The 18,099-nt window shown below is 36.1% G+C and overlaps 1 protein-coding gene across 14 annotated transcripts in view; it reads right to left on the reverse strand.

Moving 5' to 3' along the window:
* The window catches only part of LOC127941665 (calpastatin), a 30,890-nt gene extending 14,418 nt beyond the window's left edge, over positions 1 to 16,472 (reverse strand). For 7 of the 14 annotated variants that reach the window (XM_052536992.1, XM_052536991.1, XM_052536990.1 and 4 more), the window contains exons 1-2: positions 16,315 to 16,472; positions 14,358 to 14,411 (exon numbers count right to left, since the gene is read on the reverse strand). In XM_052536992.1, the coding sequence (XP_052392952.1) occupies positions 14,358 to 14,411; positions 16,315 to 16,362 (102 nt within the window). In that variant the 5' untranslated portion in view covers positions 16,363 to 16,472. Of the gene's footprint in view, positions 1 to 3,279; positions 3,443 to 9,624; positions 9,777 to 14,357; positions 14,412 to 15,061; positions 15,328 to 16,314 lie in introns of those variants that run through there. The other 7 variants (XM_052536995.1, XM_052536994.1, XM_052536985.1 and 4 more) reach the window with 4 other exon arrangements.
* Positions 16,473 to 18,099: the final 1,627 nt, after the last annotated feature.

Consider the following 18,099-nt stretch of genomic DNA (forward strand, 5'->3'; position numbering starts at 1 on the left):
TTTTAGGTTATGTACTGTATGAGGGTGGATTGTTGATGATGTAATACAAAGAACCAGAGCCAATGACACAGTTAAATACTCAATGGTATTCATGTGATAAAAGCTCCCCCTTTAAAACCTGAAGTTGTTGGCCAATCAAGTGATTAGCGACAGGACATTTTCTCAATCTAATTCTATTTATAGAGTATTTGCACCCACTGTGAAATCTCATTGGTCCAAAATTGAATTCTATGCAACTCTACATTAAACATCAACTATATCTTTTGATTGTGTCACATTGTCCTACATGACCTACTTGACATAGAAATCATGTCACATGGTTGTCATGGCAGGTCAGAGGAACTTAAAAGAATATTAAAAACATAAGAGATCACTTCTTCTTTTTAAAGACTACTTTGTCCTTATTTTACTTTCTTCATGTTCTTCAATTTATTAGGTGTTATCATTAAGAAAGAAAGAAATACATAACACTGATAACAAAATATGATGACAATAACAACAGTTTTTTTATTATTTATTCCCAATAAATGTAAATAATATTATTAATATAATAAATTATGATAATAACAAACATCAAGCATTATACAGTCTTGATGTTTTTCAGATTTATGGACAATCATTAAACAATAAACAAAAATAGATCATTATTATACTTAATATTATAATAATTTGAAATATTACTATCATTAGTATATAATGTAGTACTAACATTACTATAATCTTTACTAGAATTATCAATATTATTAGAAATATTATAATAATACGTTTTTTAGATAATGACAGCCGAGAAAGACAGGAAATGATGATGTGTGATGAGAAATAACCAGATCTCTCAAGATCACACATCAGAGCATGTGTGAAGTCGCTGGGGTATATTTTTAACAATAGCCAAAAATGTTATGGGTCAAAATTATCGATTTTTCTTTTATGCCAAAAATCATTAGGATACTAGGTAAAGATGAGAATATTTTGTACATTTCCTACCGTTAATATATCAAAACGGATTTCCTCAGTATTTAGATTTTGTTGCACCCGTCAGATTCCAGATTTTCAAATAGTTGTACAGTATCTCGGCCAAATATTGTCCGATCCTAATAAACCAACTCAGCTTTCAGATGATGTATAAATCAAAATTTCGAAAAATTGACACTTAAGACTGGTTTTGTGGTCCAGGGTCATATACAGTATGTGCTAACCAGTCCACTAGGCCGTAACTTCTAAAACTTTTTTAAATGATAAGTAAGGGCTCACAGAATAGTAATTCAGGACGTTTTGATGCTCAAATCCTTGCCATTGTACTGATCTTTGACCGTCAAAGACACTTTGCTACCAAATAATCTGTGCAAGGGCCCTTAGCATACATCAACACTCAGTGTTCTTTCTCTGAGCCACTAAATAAAGATACATGAGCACCAACGATAATAAAAGTGCTGGCTCTGAGCATATGGACAACATTAGAAAAAACTCTTGAAACTTAAGTATTTTATTTATATCTTTTGGAAATACTTGGCTGATACCATAATAACCCAACCCATTTAACAACAATACAACAGAAAAAGGTGGAAGCCCATAACAGAGCTACTGAGAGTACATGAATTGAATGTGCATGGGTGTAGAGCTAAACGTTGCGTGTAAGAAACCACCTAGATACATGCCTTTTTGTCAGGTAAACACTATGCATGCTCAGCAAAAAAACACACACACAAAAAAAAACAAAGCATTATGGGTAACTTTGTGGGTAAAGACAGGCCATGTACAATTAAAAGGGGCGATATGTATAGAAGTACTGAAATGAATTTGATGCTGACTGCATTCAAAACATTCCACATATCTCAATGTAACTACAACAGAGGATCCTCTAAATAATGAGCAGTTGAAATCATTTTTCTTTTAAATGTTATGATTAAAATAGTCTAAAAATATGACCACATGATTCACACCATCCTAAATGACAAGCTCACATCTTATCTCAATATAACAATGGTCAAAATTCCTGACGGACAATCTAACTATCACTAACTGATCTCTCACACAACATCTGTGCACATTCTGACAACTCCTCCCAGAAATCACAATGTGTTAGCAGGCGTTAGCTAATGTGACAATGGAAATAGCAACACGGGTTGGGTACAAACCACACAGGTCTTCTCCAACCTGTTTTAGCCTCAGTCCCACTGCCCTCATCTAATTCAACTATCCTGAAGCAGCAAGTTTGGTGGAGTCGCACAATAATTCTGTAGACACACCCTATTAACATAACAACTGGTGATTTATAAACAGAAGTAAGCTATGTTAGCATTGATTCTTACACCCCAAGAGCTCAAACTCCCTCCAAAGCACTATTAAACAGGAGAAATCTGTCAGCAGTAACCTCCTTGTTTGATTCTATTCTTTAAAAAAGATCATGATTTATGCACGTCTCCACACAGGCCACCTCAAAAGTACCCTCTGTGGTTACGGAAAGTTAATTCATGTGACGTCTGAAGTTTCACATTCAAATGTTTGTTTAAGACCAGCTATTAGGTAACCATGACGACAACATTTCTGTATTATGACAACTAGGATGAAACGACGATATGATGTTAGCAGTTAGCACTGAGGTTTAAGAATGGAAGGTTTAACTAGCATAATGAGAGGTTCATTAGCGAAGAGATTAGCATGACATAGGGCAGATTGTATTTCAGGACCAACTAGTTAAGTGTCTGCAATCAATTCTGGGACTAGAGAAATGATTTATGCAAATATTATCAATTCTGACTGATAATGACTTAAATGTTGGCTTGTACATTACAAATTCCATCACATTATTATGAAGGAACAAAGGAATCAATTTGAAAAATGACTTCAAGTTGCTACTTGCAAACAATCTTTAAGTATATACAGTACTAAATGGTCAGCAGCAAAGTTTAGGCTAAATGTAATTGTGAATGGTATACTATAGTGTTCTGACATGCAGAATTGCATGCCAGGAAATCAGAAATCATAAACTTAAAACCTTCTAAAGCTAAATCCAATGCAGTCAACAGCAAAAAAAACTGTAAACTTAGTAACCAGCTTTATTAACAATTTCCTGATTAGATGAAGTCTGGTCAGATGAATCAGTAAGAATAAACAGAGGCCTTTTCAGTCTCTCAAACAACAATGAAGCAAGCACAGTTTCGTTCGTGCCAAAAGCACTGTAATCGTTTCCACAAACTGCAGTGCAGTTGGCACAACTTCAGCTATCAGGTACAGTGGCAGGAAACCACAGACAGAAATGCAAGAGCTGCAGATACGTACCATCTGTAACAAAACTGTTCCGTTTCACTTTCCCCTGTAATCCAATCTAAAAGACAGTCACTTCAAAATCCTTTAGGCTGAAATAAACAAAATATATCCCTTATGCACAGACGCATACACTAACAGAAACACACCCAACAGTGAAGCCAGAAGCCTTCAACTCCTCCCACTCCACCACGTTGTCAGCAGATGCCCCTCCCTCCAAGTAGAGAAGTGTTCCGCCCATCTGCAAAGCGAGCCAGGAGAAATGAACACAAGTCTGTTTCCATACTACTATAAGAAAGTTGGAGTTGGGGTGGTGGTTATGGGTTTCAAAGATAGGGCGACTGCAGTGGTTTGAGGGGGTCTGGGCTGGTCTGGACTGATAAGAAGTTGTGCACATTTCTGTAGAGGCTGGTGAAGAAAAAAGTTGCAGTGCAGACAGTACAAACCTCCCAGTTCTTGCCTGTCAGACTGGGTGTGTCTAATACACTCACTGCTCAGGAATCTGAACTGAAAACCTACCATCAGCCCAGAGAGAGATAGAAACAGCATCACATGCCCGTCAGTCCACCACACCCAAAGCATGGATAAAGAACAGAGAGAAAGGGGGACAGAGAGAAAGAGAGAGAAAATGAGTTTATGCACATAAGGTAAAAAGACAGGATGAAAAACAACTGGGTGAGTCATAGGCCCTGCTTTAAACGGAAGCTTGGACTTGCTGCAGAATTGGTGCTAGTGCTTATGTAAGAGGAAGATGGTGTGGTTACGTAGTCTTCATATACACTCCTACTGATAAAACAAAAAGCTTAACGGTTTTGTTTGTTCTGACAGGATGCCATTTTGAATACAAACCCCCAAACATGGCAAAACCAAGACCACTTCTATGATAGAACAGTGCCCTCTGGTGCAAACATTGGTCAACAAACATCCGAAGTTGATCAATGAGAACTTTAACCCTCCCAGATGACTAAAATAAGCAGATGTGTAATAGTTTGATAATGGTTACAATAAAAACAAAACAAAAAGTGTGTGTGCAGTGATGGACAAAAATATTGGCACCCCTGCATTTCTAGTCAGATAATGCACAACTTCTCCCTAGTATTTTAATTACAAATACTTTTGGATTATCTTTTTCTTATTATTATTTGAAAAACACAAAAAGCCAAATCTGAGACATTCTACTACACAGAACTCGGAAAACGGACTGGACAAAATGATTGGCCCCTTTTCAGAATCTTGAGAAATAATTGTATTTCAAGCAAGTAATGCTCCTTTATTTTGTATTTCAAGTCACCTGTAGGTGCTGGCAACATAGAAATCACACTTGCAAACAGTTAAAATGGGGAAAGTTGACTTAACCTTTGTGATGAGAGTCTATGTGTGCCGCACTGAGCATGGACAAAAGAAAGAAGAGTAAAGAACTGTATGAGGATTTGAGAACAAAAATTGTGGAAAAACATTCTCAAAGCTACAAGTCGATGTCAAAACATCAATACATGAAACGATGAAAGACTGCAACGAAGGATTGTTCAAAGAGCTGATATAGAACCTCAGTCAACTTCCATTCAAATTCAAGCTGACCTGCAGGCACAGGGTACAACAGTGACAGCTCGCACTATCCGTCGCTATCTGAATGAAAAGGGACACTATAATAGGACTAGGAGACCCAGAAAGACCCTCTGCTGACATACAAACATAAAAAAGGCTGATTGGAGTTTGCCGAAACTTACCAGAATAAGCCAAAATGTCCTGTGGACAGATGAGACTAAGATAGAGTTTTTGGTAAAAAAAAAAACAAAAAACATCATTCTATTGTCTTCAGAAAATGAAATGAGGACTGCAAAGAAAAGAACAAGGTCTCTGTAGTCAGTCATGGTGGAGGTTCACTGATATTTTGGGGTTGTTTTGCAGCCTCAGGCACTGGATATCTTGAATGTGTGCATGGCATTATGAAATCTGAAGACCACTAAAGAATTCTGGGCTGCAAGGTATGGCTCAGTGTGAGAAAGCTGGGTCTCCGTCAGAGGTCACTGGTCTTACAGCAGGACAATGAGCCATAACATATTTCAACAAGCACCCAAAATGATTTAAGACAAAGCACTGGAGGGTTCTGAAGTGGCCAGAAATGAGTCCAGATCTACATCCCAGAGAGCACCTGTGGAGAGATCTCCAAACAGCAGCTGGGAGGAGAAAACCTTCAAATCTCAAAGACCTGGGGAAGTTGGCAAAAGAAGCGTGGTCCAAAATTCCAGTAGAGAGCTGTAAGAAACTTACCGATGGTTACAGGAAGCGATTGATTTCACTAATTGTTCCAAAGGGTGTCAATAATTTTGTCTAGTCTATTTTTGGAGTTCTGTATAGAGTGTCTCACATTTGTTTTTTTCTCAGTTTTTTTTATACAACCAAAAGAAATAAATATGAGAATACCAAAGCATTTGTAATTGCAACAATTTTCTGGGAGAAGTAGTGCAATATTTATCTGACAGGAATGCAGGGGTGTATTAAAAAAACAGGATTTTAAAACATAAAAATTTATTACTAGCAGCATGTATGTATGTTTATACACATACACATACACACACATACAAACATACATAGATAAACAAGATCTTTCAATAGATATTATAAGACCTTAAAATGGATTTGATGTAATGTCTATTAAATCGTATTATATTATATTATATAACCCAAAGTAAAAACATAAGATGCAAGGGAAGTAGAGCAAGACAGGAAATTGGAGGCAGGAGTTGAGAACAAAGGATGGTCTTGAAATTGCATCCCCAGGACCACAATAGCTGTGTCATCAGTATTTACATATATAACGACCATCATGCCCAAAAATGTAATTACTATGGTTTTTCTGTGGTTCTGTATATTTTTATGGCAATATGGTAGAACATTTTGCACAGCTTAAATGCGTGTTCTATCTCACATTTAGATTTCATCCAAGTGACAAAGATCATACATTGGTGACAACAAAATCATTCACAGTGGGTGCAGCTGGGCGGAGATTTTGAGCTTTACAATGCGCTTATCACAAAACACACCAAACTCCAACATAAAACCAAATTCTGTGTTTGTTGTCATGCGAATCCTGGAATGCAGTTGCGTTCCACAAAGCCACTTCTGAGGCAGGGGACCTTTGACCGAAACCAAATAAGGGAAACAGGAAAGAACCATTGACCCAACGCAACAGTGCTCGAGTTAAGTATCCTGTCCTGATAGAACAACTAAAAGAACCAGATCTCTTCACTGTCCATCTGTTTAAAGGCGACACAAATTCAGCCCATTTTAATTCTATGATTTGATGCATCGCTAAAATAAATAGGAATTATTTGGGAAAGTGTTTTTGAGATCGCTTGAGCAAGGAGAGGTGTGTGAATTGTGAACATGAAGCAGGCCTCGGCATGACATGTGACAGTGAGTGACTAAACAGGAGCGTTGCATAGCAACCCATATCTGTTAGTAAATGAGTCTGTCATCAGAGTCCCACCCAGACACCGAGTTCGAGAGGTGAAAGTGATGAAACCTACTGTAGGAGTGAATCTCAGAAGGCCACGAAGTCTATGTATGTGCATTTCAAGTTCTGCAGGCTCAGAACTGACAATCAGAATAGAAAAACTAGAAAACAAACAAGGCTCTGTAAAAGCTCTACAGAACTCGGAGGTTGCTCTGTTTAAACACTACTCTGTTTGTTTGAGCGGTCCTTGAGTTCCAACAGAGCTGGAGAAAGCTACCCGTTAGCATTCACATCTCATTGGCAATAAAAAATATGATTTCCATGATAACTGAGGTGCTGTAAGTCAGAGCTTTTAGCGCTAATTATAGAATATATCACAGACCGTTTTCTGTCTTGTGATAATGTGTTTGAAACAGTTTGGACATATCAAATGGTCCCTTTTAGCCAAAAAAAAAGGCCAATAGTCTGTACTTTATATCAAGATCAATATATATCAATTAGAAAGACTGTACATTTTAAATAATGTACATTTTTATAGTTAATTTTGCAATATTTTAGGAGAACACTTAACATATAGTAAAAAAGTTTACTATATTTGGTAGTTTGCTCTCCATTTGGTTTGTTGATTGAGTTTCTCTCCAAGAGTCAGGCATCTGAATTCAGTTTACTGTTTGTCACTTATTCAAGCATAACGCATAAACAAGTTCAAAAACAGGTTCTGTTCCAAAATCGAGTGAGATGCCTTTTTGTCTACTGCCTGCTACTTAGGAAGCACTGTGCTACACAAATACCTTCACAGAGACTGAGTTGACATTAGCATGCTGCATATACAAAAAAAATACATAATTAGATTAGATAAATAGAGAACTATTTTTATTTGATTTCTTTCAATCAATAATCGTGATGAACTTGCTAATTCTCCACAAATTACAGTACATGTGCCAATGCCTTAGAATTTGTCCAACATTGTCAGCATAATGACATCTAACACAATTGTGATGCCATAACATGTTGCATCGGGAGGTTAACTCAATTGGATTTGGAACAGAGCTTTGGTGAATGGTTAAAAAAAATTGAGCTCTTGTACAACTCATGATGTATGACATCATGCTTGAACAATGATTAGGCAATGAACACAATAATGTTTTTGATTCAGTCTCTGATTATGTTCAGAACATGTTTGGATCTCCTTTATGGACTCAAGGGCTTTCTACCATGTCAGATGTTTAACCTTACAAGACAGGTTTGCATTCAAGATGAGGCTCTTGCATTCACACAGTGTTCTGTACTAATTCAACAGCTGAGAAATCTAACAGCCCATCTCTGAGACAAACTGGGGTTCAAAAATACCATCCCATGCTGTAAATACCCAAATATTAGCTGTTCAACCTGCAAATATACACACCTACAGACTCAAACATACAGAAATAGAAATAGTTGTGTGTGCTATTGTGCTGTTGGAACACATGTTCCTCTGTCTGTTCAGATCAATAATGCATCACTGAGTGCACAAACCACTGTAGATCAATACGCTCAGCTCACTTGAAAACAGAATTAATGTTTTAGAATTAAGAACTCAGAATTCAGAATAAACAAAATAAAGAACTATTTTGTCCGACACAACATTAAAAATTATAAATCACTATAATTACAATTAAGAATTCAACATGCTACAAGTAAATTGAGATTTGCTAAAGATTACATTTAACCATAGCATTACATTTTTATTGTTTTTGAAGATTAACTTTCATTGAGCATTGTTTGTATGTATACATAGCTTCTGTAAGGCTTGAATTAGTATGGCATCATTCAAAAATTTTTACCAATATCATTATTAAATTCTGACCTGCTCTTCTGAACTGATCATTAACTATTCAATATTCATTTGTAAGTCTTTTAAAAAAAATACAAAAAATAAAAAATAAAGTTCTATTATTATTATTATTATTATTATTATTATTATTATTATCCTCATTGCTATAAGTCATTAATCATTCAAAATTATGATCAAAATATGTTCTGGTATATAAATGATTCAAATCAATCAAAATAATTTAGTTTTTATTATACAGTAGTTCATTAATATATGTCAATATGACAGCAAATATTATGACAGATTAAAATAAGTAAACTTCTGAGTAGTCAAAAACGCATTATAAAATAAATTAATGTCTCACTAGGATTTTTTTTTTGTTAAATGTTAAAACATCTGCACAGAAATTTACAATACACATTCTCCCCAGTGAAAGTGAGCAAGTATCTTCCTTCGGGGCATTAACATCAGTAGCTGATGCTGAATCATACTGGCATGTTGCGCTGCTTGAATGAGCAGCACTTGGACAACATCAGCCACACAGAGAGCTCTGCTCATGCTCAAAATGACACAGCTACCTTTCACCTATCCTTTTAGAAACAGCCTTGTTGAATGGAAAATTCCCATGGATGTTAAAGGTTCTTCATGGAACCACAGATGCCAATAAAGATGTTTTTATTTTTAATAGTGTATAATCACTTATAGTCTAATGAATCACAGCGCACCTTTAAGAAACACACCCTGAGACGCTATCAACAAACAACTACTGCACATTGCAACACCTGGGTTTGACATAATATTGCCAGTAACAGATAACAGAGACTGAAAAGTCCCTATAGTTCCACTTTTTGTAAAACATTTCCCAGCATTCCTCACACATTCCAGACCTCCTCCTCCCTCGGACAGTCACTGTGGGACCAAAGCCAAGACCTCCTGACCAGCACACTGAATTAAAACTCTTGCGCACATTTGAAATCTTCACACTGTCAAGTCAGTCACTGCACCTCAAACACACTTGCACAATATTAAACAAACCCATCACTGCACAGTACTCTGAGATCTCAATACAATTATATCTAGTAAGTAAGACCTGTTGCTCTACAGCGGCGTCCTGCAGGGCCGGTTGGTCCTGCGTGTTACGGTTCCCGCTGAAGATCTGGCCCATGTTTACTTGTGCTGAGTGTGTTACACCGTCCCTGTGGCTCTGCTGTGTCTACTGTCTGAGCTACAGCATGTTCCAGGCACAGGAATCAGGGGGAGGGGCCGGAGGAGTGGCTAGGGCCAAAGGGGTGGGGCTATGGAACACACTGGAGATAGAATCCAAAGGAGGGAAGGAAGGAGGAATGGCTAAATAGGGTAGCATGTAGAATTAATACACACCTGACTGAGACGTCTAACAATTGTAAAAAGAAGGGATAGCCAGGGCGTATGTGAATGTTCACATTGTATGATCCAAGGGTAAATGTTAACAGTTATTTTTATGGTGCATTTGAAAGCTGTGCAGTCACTTAAATTCTTGAACCAACCAAACAAAATACAAACAGAATAGAAACAGAGGTGCTGTAACTTATAATTCATAGTTGCAAGGACTATGAAAGAAAAAAAGTAAACTTTCTGTGCTTTATTAACCTGTTAAAGACGCAATTGCCCTAAAGATAGAATTCTGGGAGAGTATAATTTCATGTCATCTCATGTCCTTTCAAACCTGTATGACTTACCTTCTTCTATGAACAACAAAAGATGATATTTTGAAATATGTTGGTAACCGAACTATTTTGGTGCCCATTAACTTCCATATATATATATATATATATATATATATATATATATATATATATATATATATATATGATTTTTTTTTTCTTTTTTTTCCCCATACAATGGAAGCCATCAGGAATTGGGGAAGTGTTTTGATACCAACATTCTTCAAGATATCTTCTGTTTGTTGCATAGATGAAAGCCAAACATGTTTGAAAGGGCATGGGGGGAAAGTAAATGATGGCAGAAATTTATTTTGGTGGGGAATTATCCATTTAAAGCATTAAAGCCAAAGACATCTGTAAACACACTCCTAGTCAGCATGTGTAACCAGCAGGAAGTCACATTTCAAGAGAAGGAAGCATGATATCTTCACAGTGAGCATCTAGCAAGAGTTTCTCATTTATTATTTAATTTAAGAATATTTTAAATGTGCAGAGTTGAAATCAGGGACTCGCACTTACGAAACACGGTGCACTGTTTCCAACCCAAATGCCGAGAACAAAGTAAGCCTGTTGAGTGAGACAGGCTTGGGTGTGAACATCCACCATTTTCAACTGACATCTCATCAGATGTGAACATGCAGTTAGGCGTGTTAGACAACTAAAGACAGCCAATCTAGGTGTCAACAAGCATTGCATTGTTTTTTAGACCATGAGAAATCAGTTTACCCACAAACTGGAGAAAATCCATTGCCTGAAAGTAAAAATAATTCTTGTAGCATTTCTGAGATCGGGCAGGGTCTTTATTTTTTCAGTTCCCTACTTGACAGTTAAAGAGGTCATATGATGCGATTTCAAGTTTTCCTTTCTATTTGGAGTGTCGCAAGCTATGTCGTGCTTAGATAAGATCTGAAGTCTCAGACCCAAAGAGATATTCTTTATAAAAGTTAAGACTCATCCACGCCCTCCTAAAACGGCTCATTCTAACACCCCCCACATGTCTATGTCACTGTGTGGGAAGATCTGCATAATAACACCGCCCAAATGTTCACGCAAAGAAAGAAGGTTTAACTTTGATTCTCACTGTAGTATTGTTGCTGCCGCCGCCATGTTGTCGAGACGCTGTGTTTCATTGTGAAAGCAAAACTACTTTGTTTGGCCTTCCAAAAAGGGGATACAGCTAGAAATCAGTGGTTAAGTTGCATTTCCTGAACCTGGGAAATTAGCCTGCAATGCCGTCTAACCACAACGGCTGTATAATCAGTCCCTCCAGAAAAACGCAGATTTTTTTTGTGATTGTTGCGGGCAAAAATCCTTGATTTTCAGGTAGGTTTTCTTAAAAAATGCGATGGAATATGCGGGATATTTTTGCAATCTTATGCGATGAAATTGCGGGAACTTGCAAAAACTGCGGTTTGATGAAAAAGAGAAAAAAAGGTGACCCCCCCCCAACACCCTGTTCTCACTAGGCTACTACCTTACTGTAATGAGTCATTTCTTATGACTTCCTATATGATAAGCAAGCATACTAAATCACATAATATTTAAGTTCTCATTCTGTTTTATTTCAGACCTTAATTAACACATGGCTCTAACTTACAAAACATTGAGTCAAACAAGTTCTCTAGCTTTACAAAAGGAATATTCAACTACTTCTGTAAAAATGAATAAATAAAATATACACACAAATATACAAATGCTGTTTTACAGGAATTGCAAAGTGCAATCTCTTACTGCAACGTAAATTATTTTACATACTACTAATATACTTACAACTGTAAGGTTTTGGTACTATTCTGTAACAAAAAAGTACAATCTTACAACTGTAGAAGTGCATCGACTTCTGAATGAAACTACAACAGTCCACTGTGAAAATTAAAACTAACTGCGTAGCCTTTAACACTGGCCTATCACTCACCATCCTCAAGCGCAAGGTTGGGGGTTCGGTTTACCCGTGAACACATGACAGGTAAAAATTGATAGCCTGAACGCACTGTAAGTCGCTTTGGATAAAAGCGTCTGCTAAATGCATAAATTAAATTTAATTTGAATTTATAATTATTTATTATATCCCCACTGGATGCAACAAATGCCTTGTTTGTAATGGGTTTTACTGGTTTTGTGTTGTCACACCGGGACACACGGCATCAAACTATGGTAAGGGTGTAATATTTCCGTCATAAGGTTGAGGCATTCGGCCAGTCACTATGCACTGGATAGTTGGCCAATCAGCGTACACCTCGCTTTTCAGACCGATGAGCTTTCTACACGTTTCAGAAAGGCGGGGAATAGACGAGCAACAATAATGTATGATATGTGGAAAATAATGTGTTTTTTTAACCTTAAACAGCATAAACACATTACATTACTCCAAATACACAAAATAATATTCATTTTAGCAATGTCATATGACCCCTTTAACATTGTTTACATTGGGATTAGGCTGGTATAAAAGGCTAATTTTGCTTGATGCTTGAATAAATAAAAAATTACAATCTTCCATTCTATGTTATATTATATGATCTGAGAATAATTTCATGACTATTAAATATCTTCTTTTGCTAAGTAGTATATTTACAACCGTTAGACTTAATTTTTTGTATTAAACATCTCAACTCTTGAAGTCACCACCTGACTGGGAATGTTGACTTGCCATCATGGTGGCTTCATTTCGAAATATGATGTCTTAAACAACAGCAGCAATTTATTAATGAATTTTCCAGAATCCTGAATGTATTACAATAATAGTATGCAGCACAACCATTTTGAACAGTGTTAATAATAAGAAAATAAGAATGTTTCTAATCAGCATTTTAGAATGATTTCAAAATAAATAAAAAAAATCCCCAAATATTCAAAGAGCTGTGTACTGTACACAAAAAATGGTAGAAGACCAATATGAGAAAACTACAATTCATAATCTCCACATTTGAGTAATTCCATACATAAAGGAAAAAGTAAAGCTTGACCCCTTGCAGAGGAACATCCTGTGTTTGTGCACTCACACACAAAAGCACGATTTTGTGAAACAAACTGTTCGACACACCCATATATCTTCCTGTAACTATCAGAATCACTTAAACTCATGTAATGTGAACATGAACTCACATTAACACCTGAAGGCAGAATACTACTAATTTCAGCTGTTAAAACAATCTCTGAAGCACAGACATATGTGCATTCGATTATCTGGCATGCATAATTGCTGACACACCTGATGTGTTTTGTCTTCAAGTTCACAGAGCAAGTCAAACCAGCTGTGTCAGCGATACATTTTTTCAAGCTTTCTTAATTTATCCTTCTAAAAGTTTTCTATATTCATAATATACTAGCTAACATTATCTACAGGCATTGCCAGGCCGTTTTTCAATGTAACTAGAGCACCTATATATATATATATATATATATATATATACAATAAAATGTCACTGATAACATCATGGGACACTGAAAAACTGCAGCCACAGCAGGAACCTTCTAGCAAACAAGTGCATTCCTATCTATACAAAAGCAATATATGCTTTCCCCGTACTGTCTCTCTGATGTTGAAGTAAAATTGTTTTATAAGGGAATGCTGTTTTACATTTTATGGACTGGATGTGCAAACATGGCAGAGCTGGGTGATAAAACATTCATGGCTTTGAAGAATTACACTTCATATCAGTGACACTAAACTGATTGATGGGGACAATAATTCAGCTAAATCGCAGGGCTGTGACTGGCAAGGACTTTCATGGTCCACAAGAGGGTGTCAATGCTTCATGAGAAGGTAAAGCCCGAACTGTATATTCCTTATGAATGAATTATGCAAGTTTCTAAAACTAGGCTTTAAGCATATTGTATTAGCAATTTGCAGCAATTTGAATGAATTTTAATTTACTTTCCAGTCACTAACTGGAATTGTATTTATTTTTTTATCATAGACATCACATTCACAAAGCACAATTTAAAGAAATATTAAATATCTTACAGATTAAAAAATAATTCCTATAGAAATTAGATTTTGTTGATTTGCATGACTCTAATGCCTATAAATACACCCTCCTCCCCCCAAGAGTGTAGCATATTTGAATTCTGTACCAAATTAAAATAATAATAAAAAAAACTGTCAATTCTATCTTACCTGGAACCTTGAGGTCTGAGGAACATTGGCTTTTTGTAATGAATTGTCACCTGTCTACAAAGAAATAAAGACAGAAACAAAGAAAAGTGACTTGGCACCCTGTCAAAATTTACATTTACCCAAGGGTTCAACATTACTATGGCCAAAATTATGCCTAAACAGTCTACCTGAGGAATATAACACTACAAGTCTGAGTAAAAAGCATCAATGTAGCTAACCAATCTTGAGAAATTACTTATTTATTATTATTTAACTAGACTCTATTTCAGTCATTTCTCGTTGAATTTTTGACTCTAATACTTGCGAATATAACTTAAATTAAATTATTATATTAGGATGACACTTTGATGTTACGCAGCACTTTTCATAGAGCACAACCCACATGGGATCTCTTTAAATTCTTTGCACTACTTTTAGATTTTAAAATTGGAAATCGACTCCAGTATCAACAATTGCAAACTTTACAAATCTATGTAAACGCATTAAAACCTGATTTCTCTACTCTAAATCCGACTACGCCCAACTTCTAATATTAACCCATTGTTTTTTTAATAACTGATCATGTGTGTACAAGTACAAAGATCAGCCTAATCCTGAAGTATTTACATTTGTCAACTCTTAAAAGGACCCTCCCTATCACTACGACTTGTTTTATATTAGAAGTGAATAGTTTTCTGTGCAGTTCAGATCACGCATCTACTTACGATGCTCGACCAATACGCAGCGTACGCCATGGCGGAGGACGAGTCGGATGAAGGGTAGAAGTTTGCTAAAGTAGGCTATTCCTCGAGTTCCGTTCGCCAGCTTCTTTCATTTAAGTGAGGTGATGTGCTGCTGTGTGGTTTTCATAAAGCCACTCCCGCGAGCGAACGTGGGTCCCAGAACACTATCGATAATTGCTGCAAATAAATGATTGGGGCGGTTTATCTTGTTTTCCAGACGTGGTGAAATCTTTTGCATTACACCACAACGTGAAAGTAGCTGCTTCATTTGTATTGCGCATTATAAAAACATGCAGAGCGAGTCCTTGTCTTTCTAACAGCACGAGCATTCCTTTGTAGTGATTGCCCAACACTGTGGCTACGGGGTGTTAGTGTTGCTCTATGCAAGTAACGTACTTTAATTGCAAGGAAGTTTTATTTTTCGGGGCACGTCTTGACATTTTTAAAGCAGTGTCAAAATAGGGTATTTGACCATGCGTAGGCTACTTACGTTGTAGTAACGTTACAAACGTGAAAGTATTTTCAAGTAGCTAACGCCAGACCTAATTTTGCCTTAAATTATGTTCTAAAAATCCACAGAAAAATTCCAGTAGAACAAAACTGGGGGGTTCATTTTGTGTCTGGGAGGATAAATTAATTGCGAATAAGTTAAAATAAATGACATGCAAAAAAATATTAGTCACGAATTAAGAATTCGTTCACACACTTAATTACGAATTAATATATCGTGGAAAGGAATTTATTTTATTTTATTTGTTGTCAGGATATCTTTCATTTTCCACACCCCCAGGACAAATCGTGCTTCGTATGTTCGTAATTCAGTAATTTTCGAACGATTCATATGTGATTAGATTCACTAGATAGAACCTGTTCATAAGAGTCATTCATTCTGAAACCGGAGCGGTCACTGATGCCGCTGTGGGCTGAGTTTTGATTCGTTGTATGCCTGATTCACTAAAAAGAACCTGTTCATAAGAGTCATTCGCTAGTGAATCGTTTTGCGTTGATTGCTGTGTGTTTCGTAATGTGGATTTAGTAAGAATGTTTATAGAAAAGTGCGAAAAAAGTTCTCAAGAACTCAAAGTTTACTTGTTGGTGAATAAACGCTCGAACTGAAAACCATAAAAACGGTACAGACCTGAAGAACAGGAATCGTTTCAGAATAACCAATCCATTAGTCATTAACAGTGTTAGGCTATACAGAATAGCTACTACATTGCATGTGAAAAACATACCTCCTTGTTGTTTTTCTTACGACCGTGACATCTCTTTCTGTGTGGCATGTCTGAGGAACAAGTTCACGGACTTTAAAACACAACTTTGCTTTGACCGGATTTGGGCTTGTGACAGTACACAGTATGCTCCTCCCGCGAACTGAGAAAAATCAGTCTTATTGGAGGTTTTGTGCAACTTACAGTCAGTATGAATTTGATTTAGTGTTTTGTTTGTGTGACTGTTGTATGTCCATGCATGTTTTTTATTCAGACAGCATCTGAATCTTTGAACTTACCTTTGACTTTCTTGGACTTAACGCATCTAGATTTTATTATTATTTTTATTATTATTTATAATGGATTGTATATGTATTTTCTGCAGTGCCACACCCCCTCAAACGCTTCCTTTCTCCTCTACCTGTCTCAAAGGGTTAGTTCATCACACAGTCATATTACTCATTTTCATCTGTGGAAAAAAACAAACTTCTTTTTAAAATTAATGCCAACCAAGGCTTTCTAGTCCCAAAAAGGATGCTATCGTTTTCTCTGTCTTATGTAATAGCTGAATTGAGATTGGGATGACAGAAATTGGACTGCTCTTGTCTGTCTCTTACTGGTTATTGTTTTCCTCAGACACACATACTCGAGAAAAAAGAGAAACCCAGATATTATCCCCTCCTGCGGGAAACTAGCTTTGTGTTTTTCACCAGAAGCAACAGTTATTACAGGAAATGCTCTTTGAAAGATCTGCCAGCATTCTTGAGCTCGAGTTGGAGATTGTTTGCCCAGATCTGGCTCTGAGCTCAGAGAAAGCTGCTGCTGGTGAGTCACACAGGTATACACAGTTTTTCTCTTGTTCTTCACTTAAAATTATTTCCCCTCAGTTCACCTCCTGTGACAAGATGATTTATCCATACTACATTTTAATCTTCTTGGCCTGTAGGCTTATGCCCAATATATAGCTACTGTACTTGACAGTTTTGCCAGTATACTGTATAGTGACGCTAATAAGATAAACTGAAGATAATAATAAAGAATAAATATTTCTTGTTAATTACTATTGAAATGAATTATAATGTATCAACAGTTTTGTTTTTTAGGGTAATTTATTGATTCAAAACAAAATTTTCATTAGGTGTATTTCTCAAGCAGCCTATACTGCTGCAGTTTTATTCAACGTTTTATTCTACTTTTGTTGTTATTATTATTATTATTATTATTATATTATTAATATTATTATTATTGGTTGCAATACCCCATTATGGTGACCATGTTGTCCAACAGAATATACTTGCTGCAATAACTGTTATTACTGTAAAAACTTTTTTTTTTTTTTTGCAAAATATTTATTCATTTTCAAGGTTGTTTCAACAGCTTTATCATAATTGTAATAATAACTAAACTAATATCTAAAAAAAATTGCTTGCAAGAATTTACCAATAGATCAGTTTGCTCCAGCTGAACGTTTATAAAATAGCTGTTTAATTGTCTGAGAACATGCTTATAGAAAAACATCTATAGTTATCTATAATTAAGCACATTCTGTGCTGGTAATTTAAGTCACATAAAAAACACATTGTCATGAAATTCCAGCAGGTGGCGCAATTTCCATATTTCTCAGTTCGTTTTCCAAATTAACGTAATAAAACAGACACTTAAGACCGTTTACTGTTAGTATTCATTGCATTTGTCAAAAACCAAAATAATAAATATTAATAAAAATAAATAAATAAAAAAAACAGAAGTTGTCCCCTTATATATTATGCCTGATTTAGACTATATTTGTATAACAAAATTCTTGTTCGC

The sequence above is a fragment of the Carassius gibelio genome, chromosome A21 (genome assembly GCF_023724105.1).
Source record: "Carassius gibelio isolate Cgi1373 ecotype wild population from Czech Republic chromosome A21, carGib1.2-hapl.c, whole genome shotgun sequence".
Classification (NCBI taxonomy): domain Eukaryota; kingdom Metazoa; phylum Chordata; class Actinopteri; order Cypriniformes; family Cyprinidae; genus Carassius; species Carassius gibelio.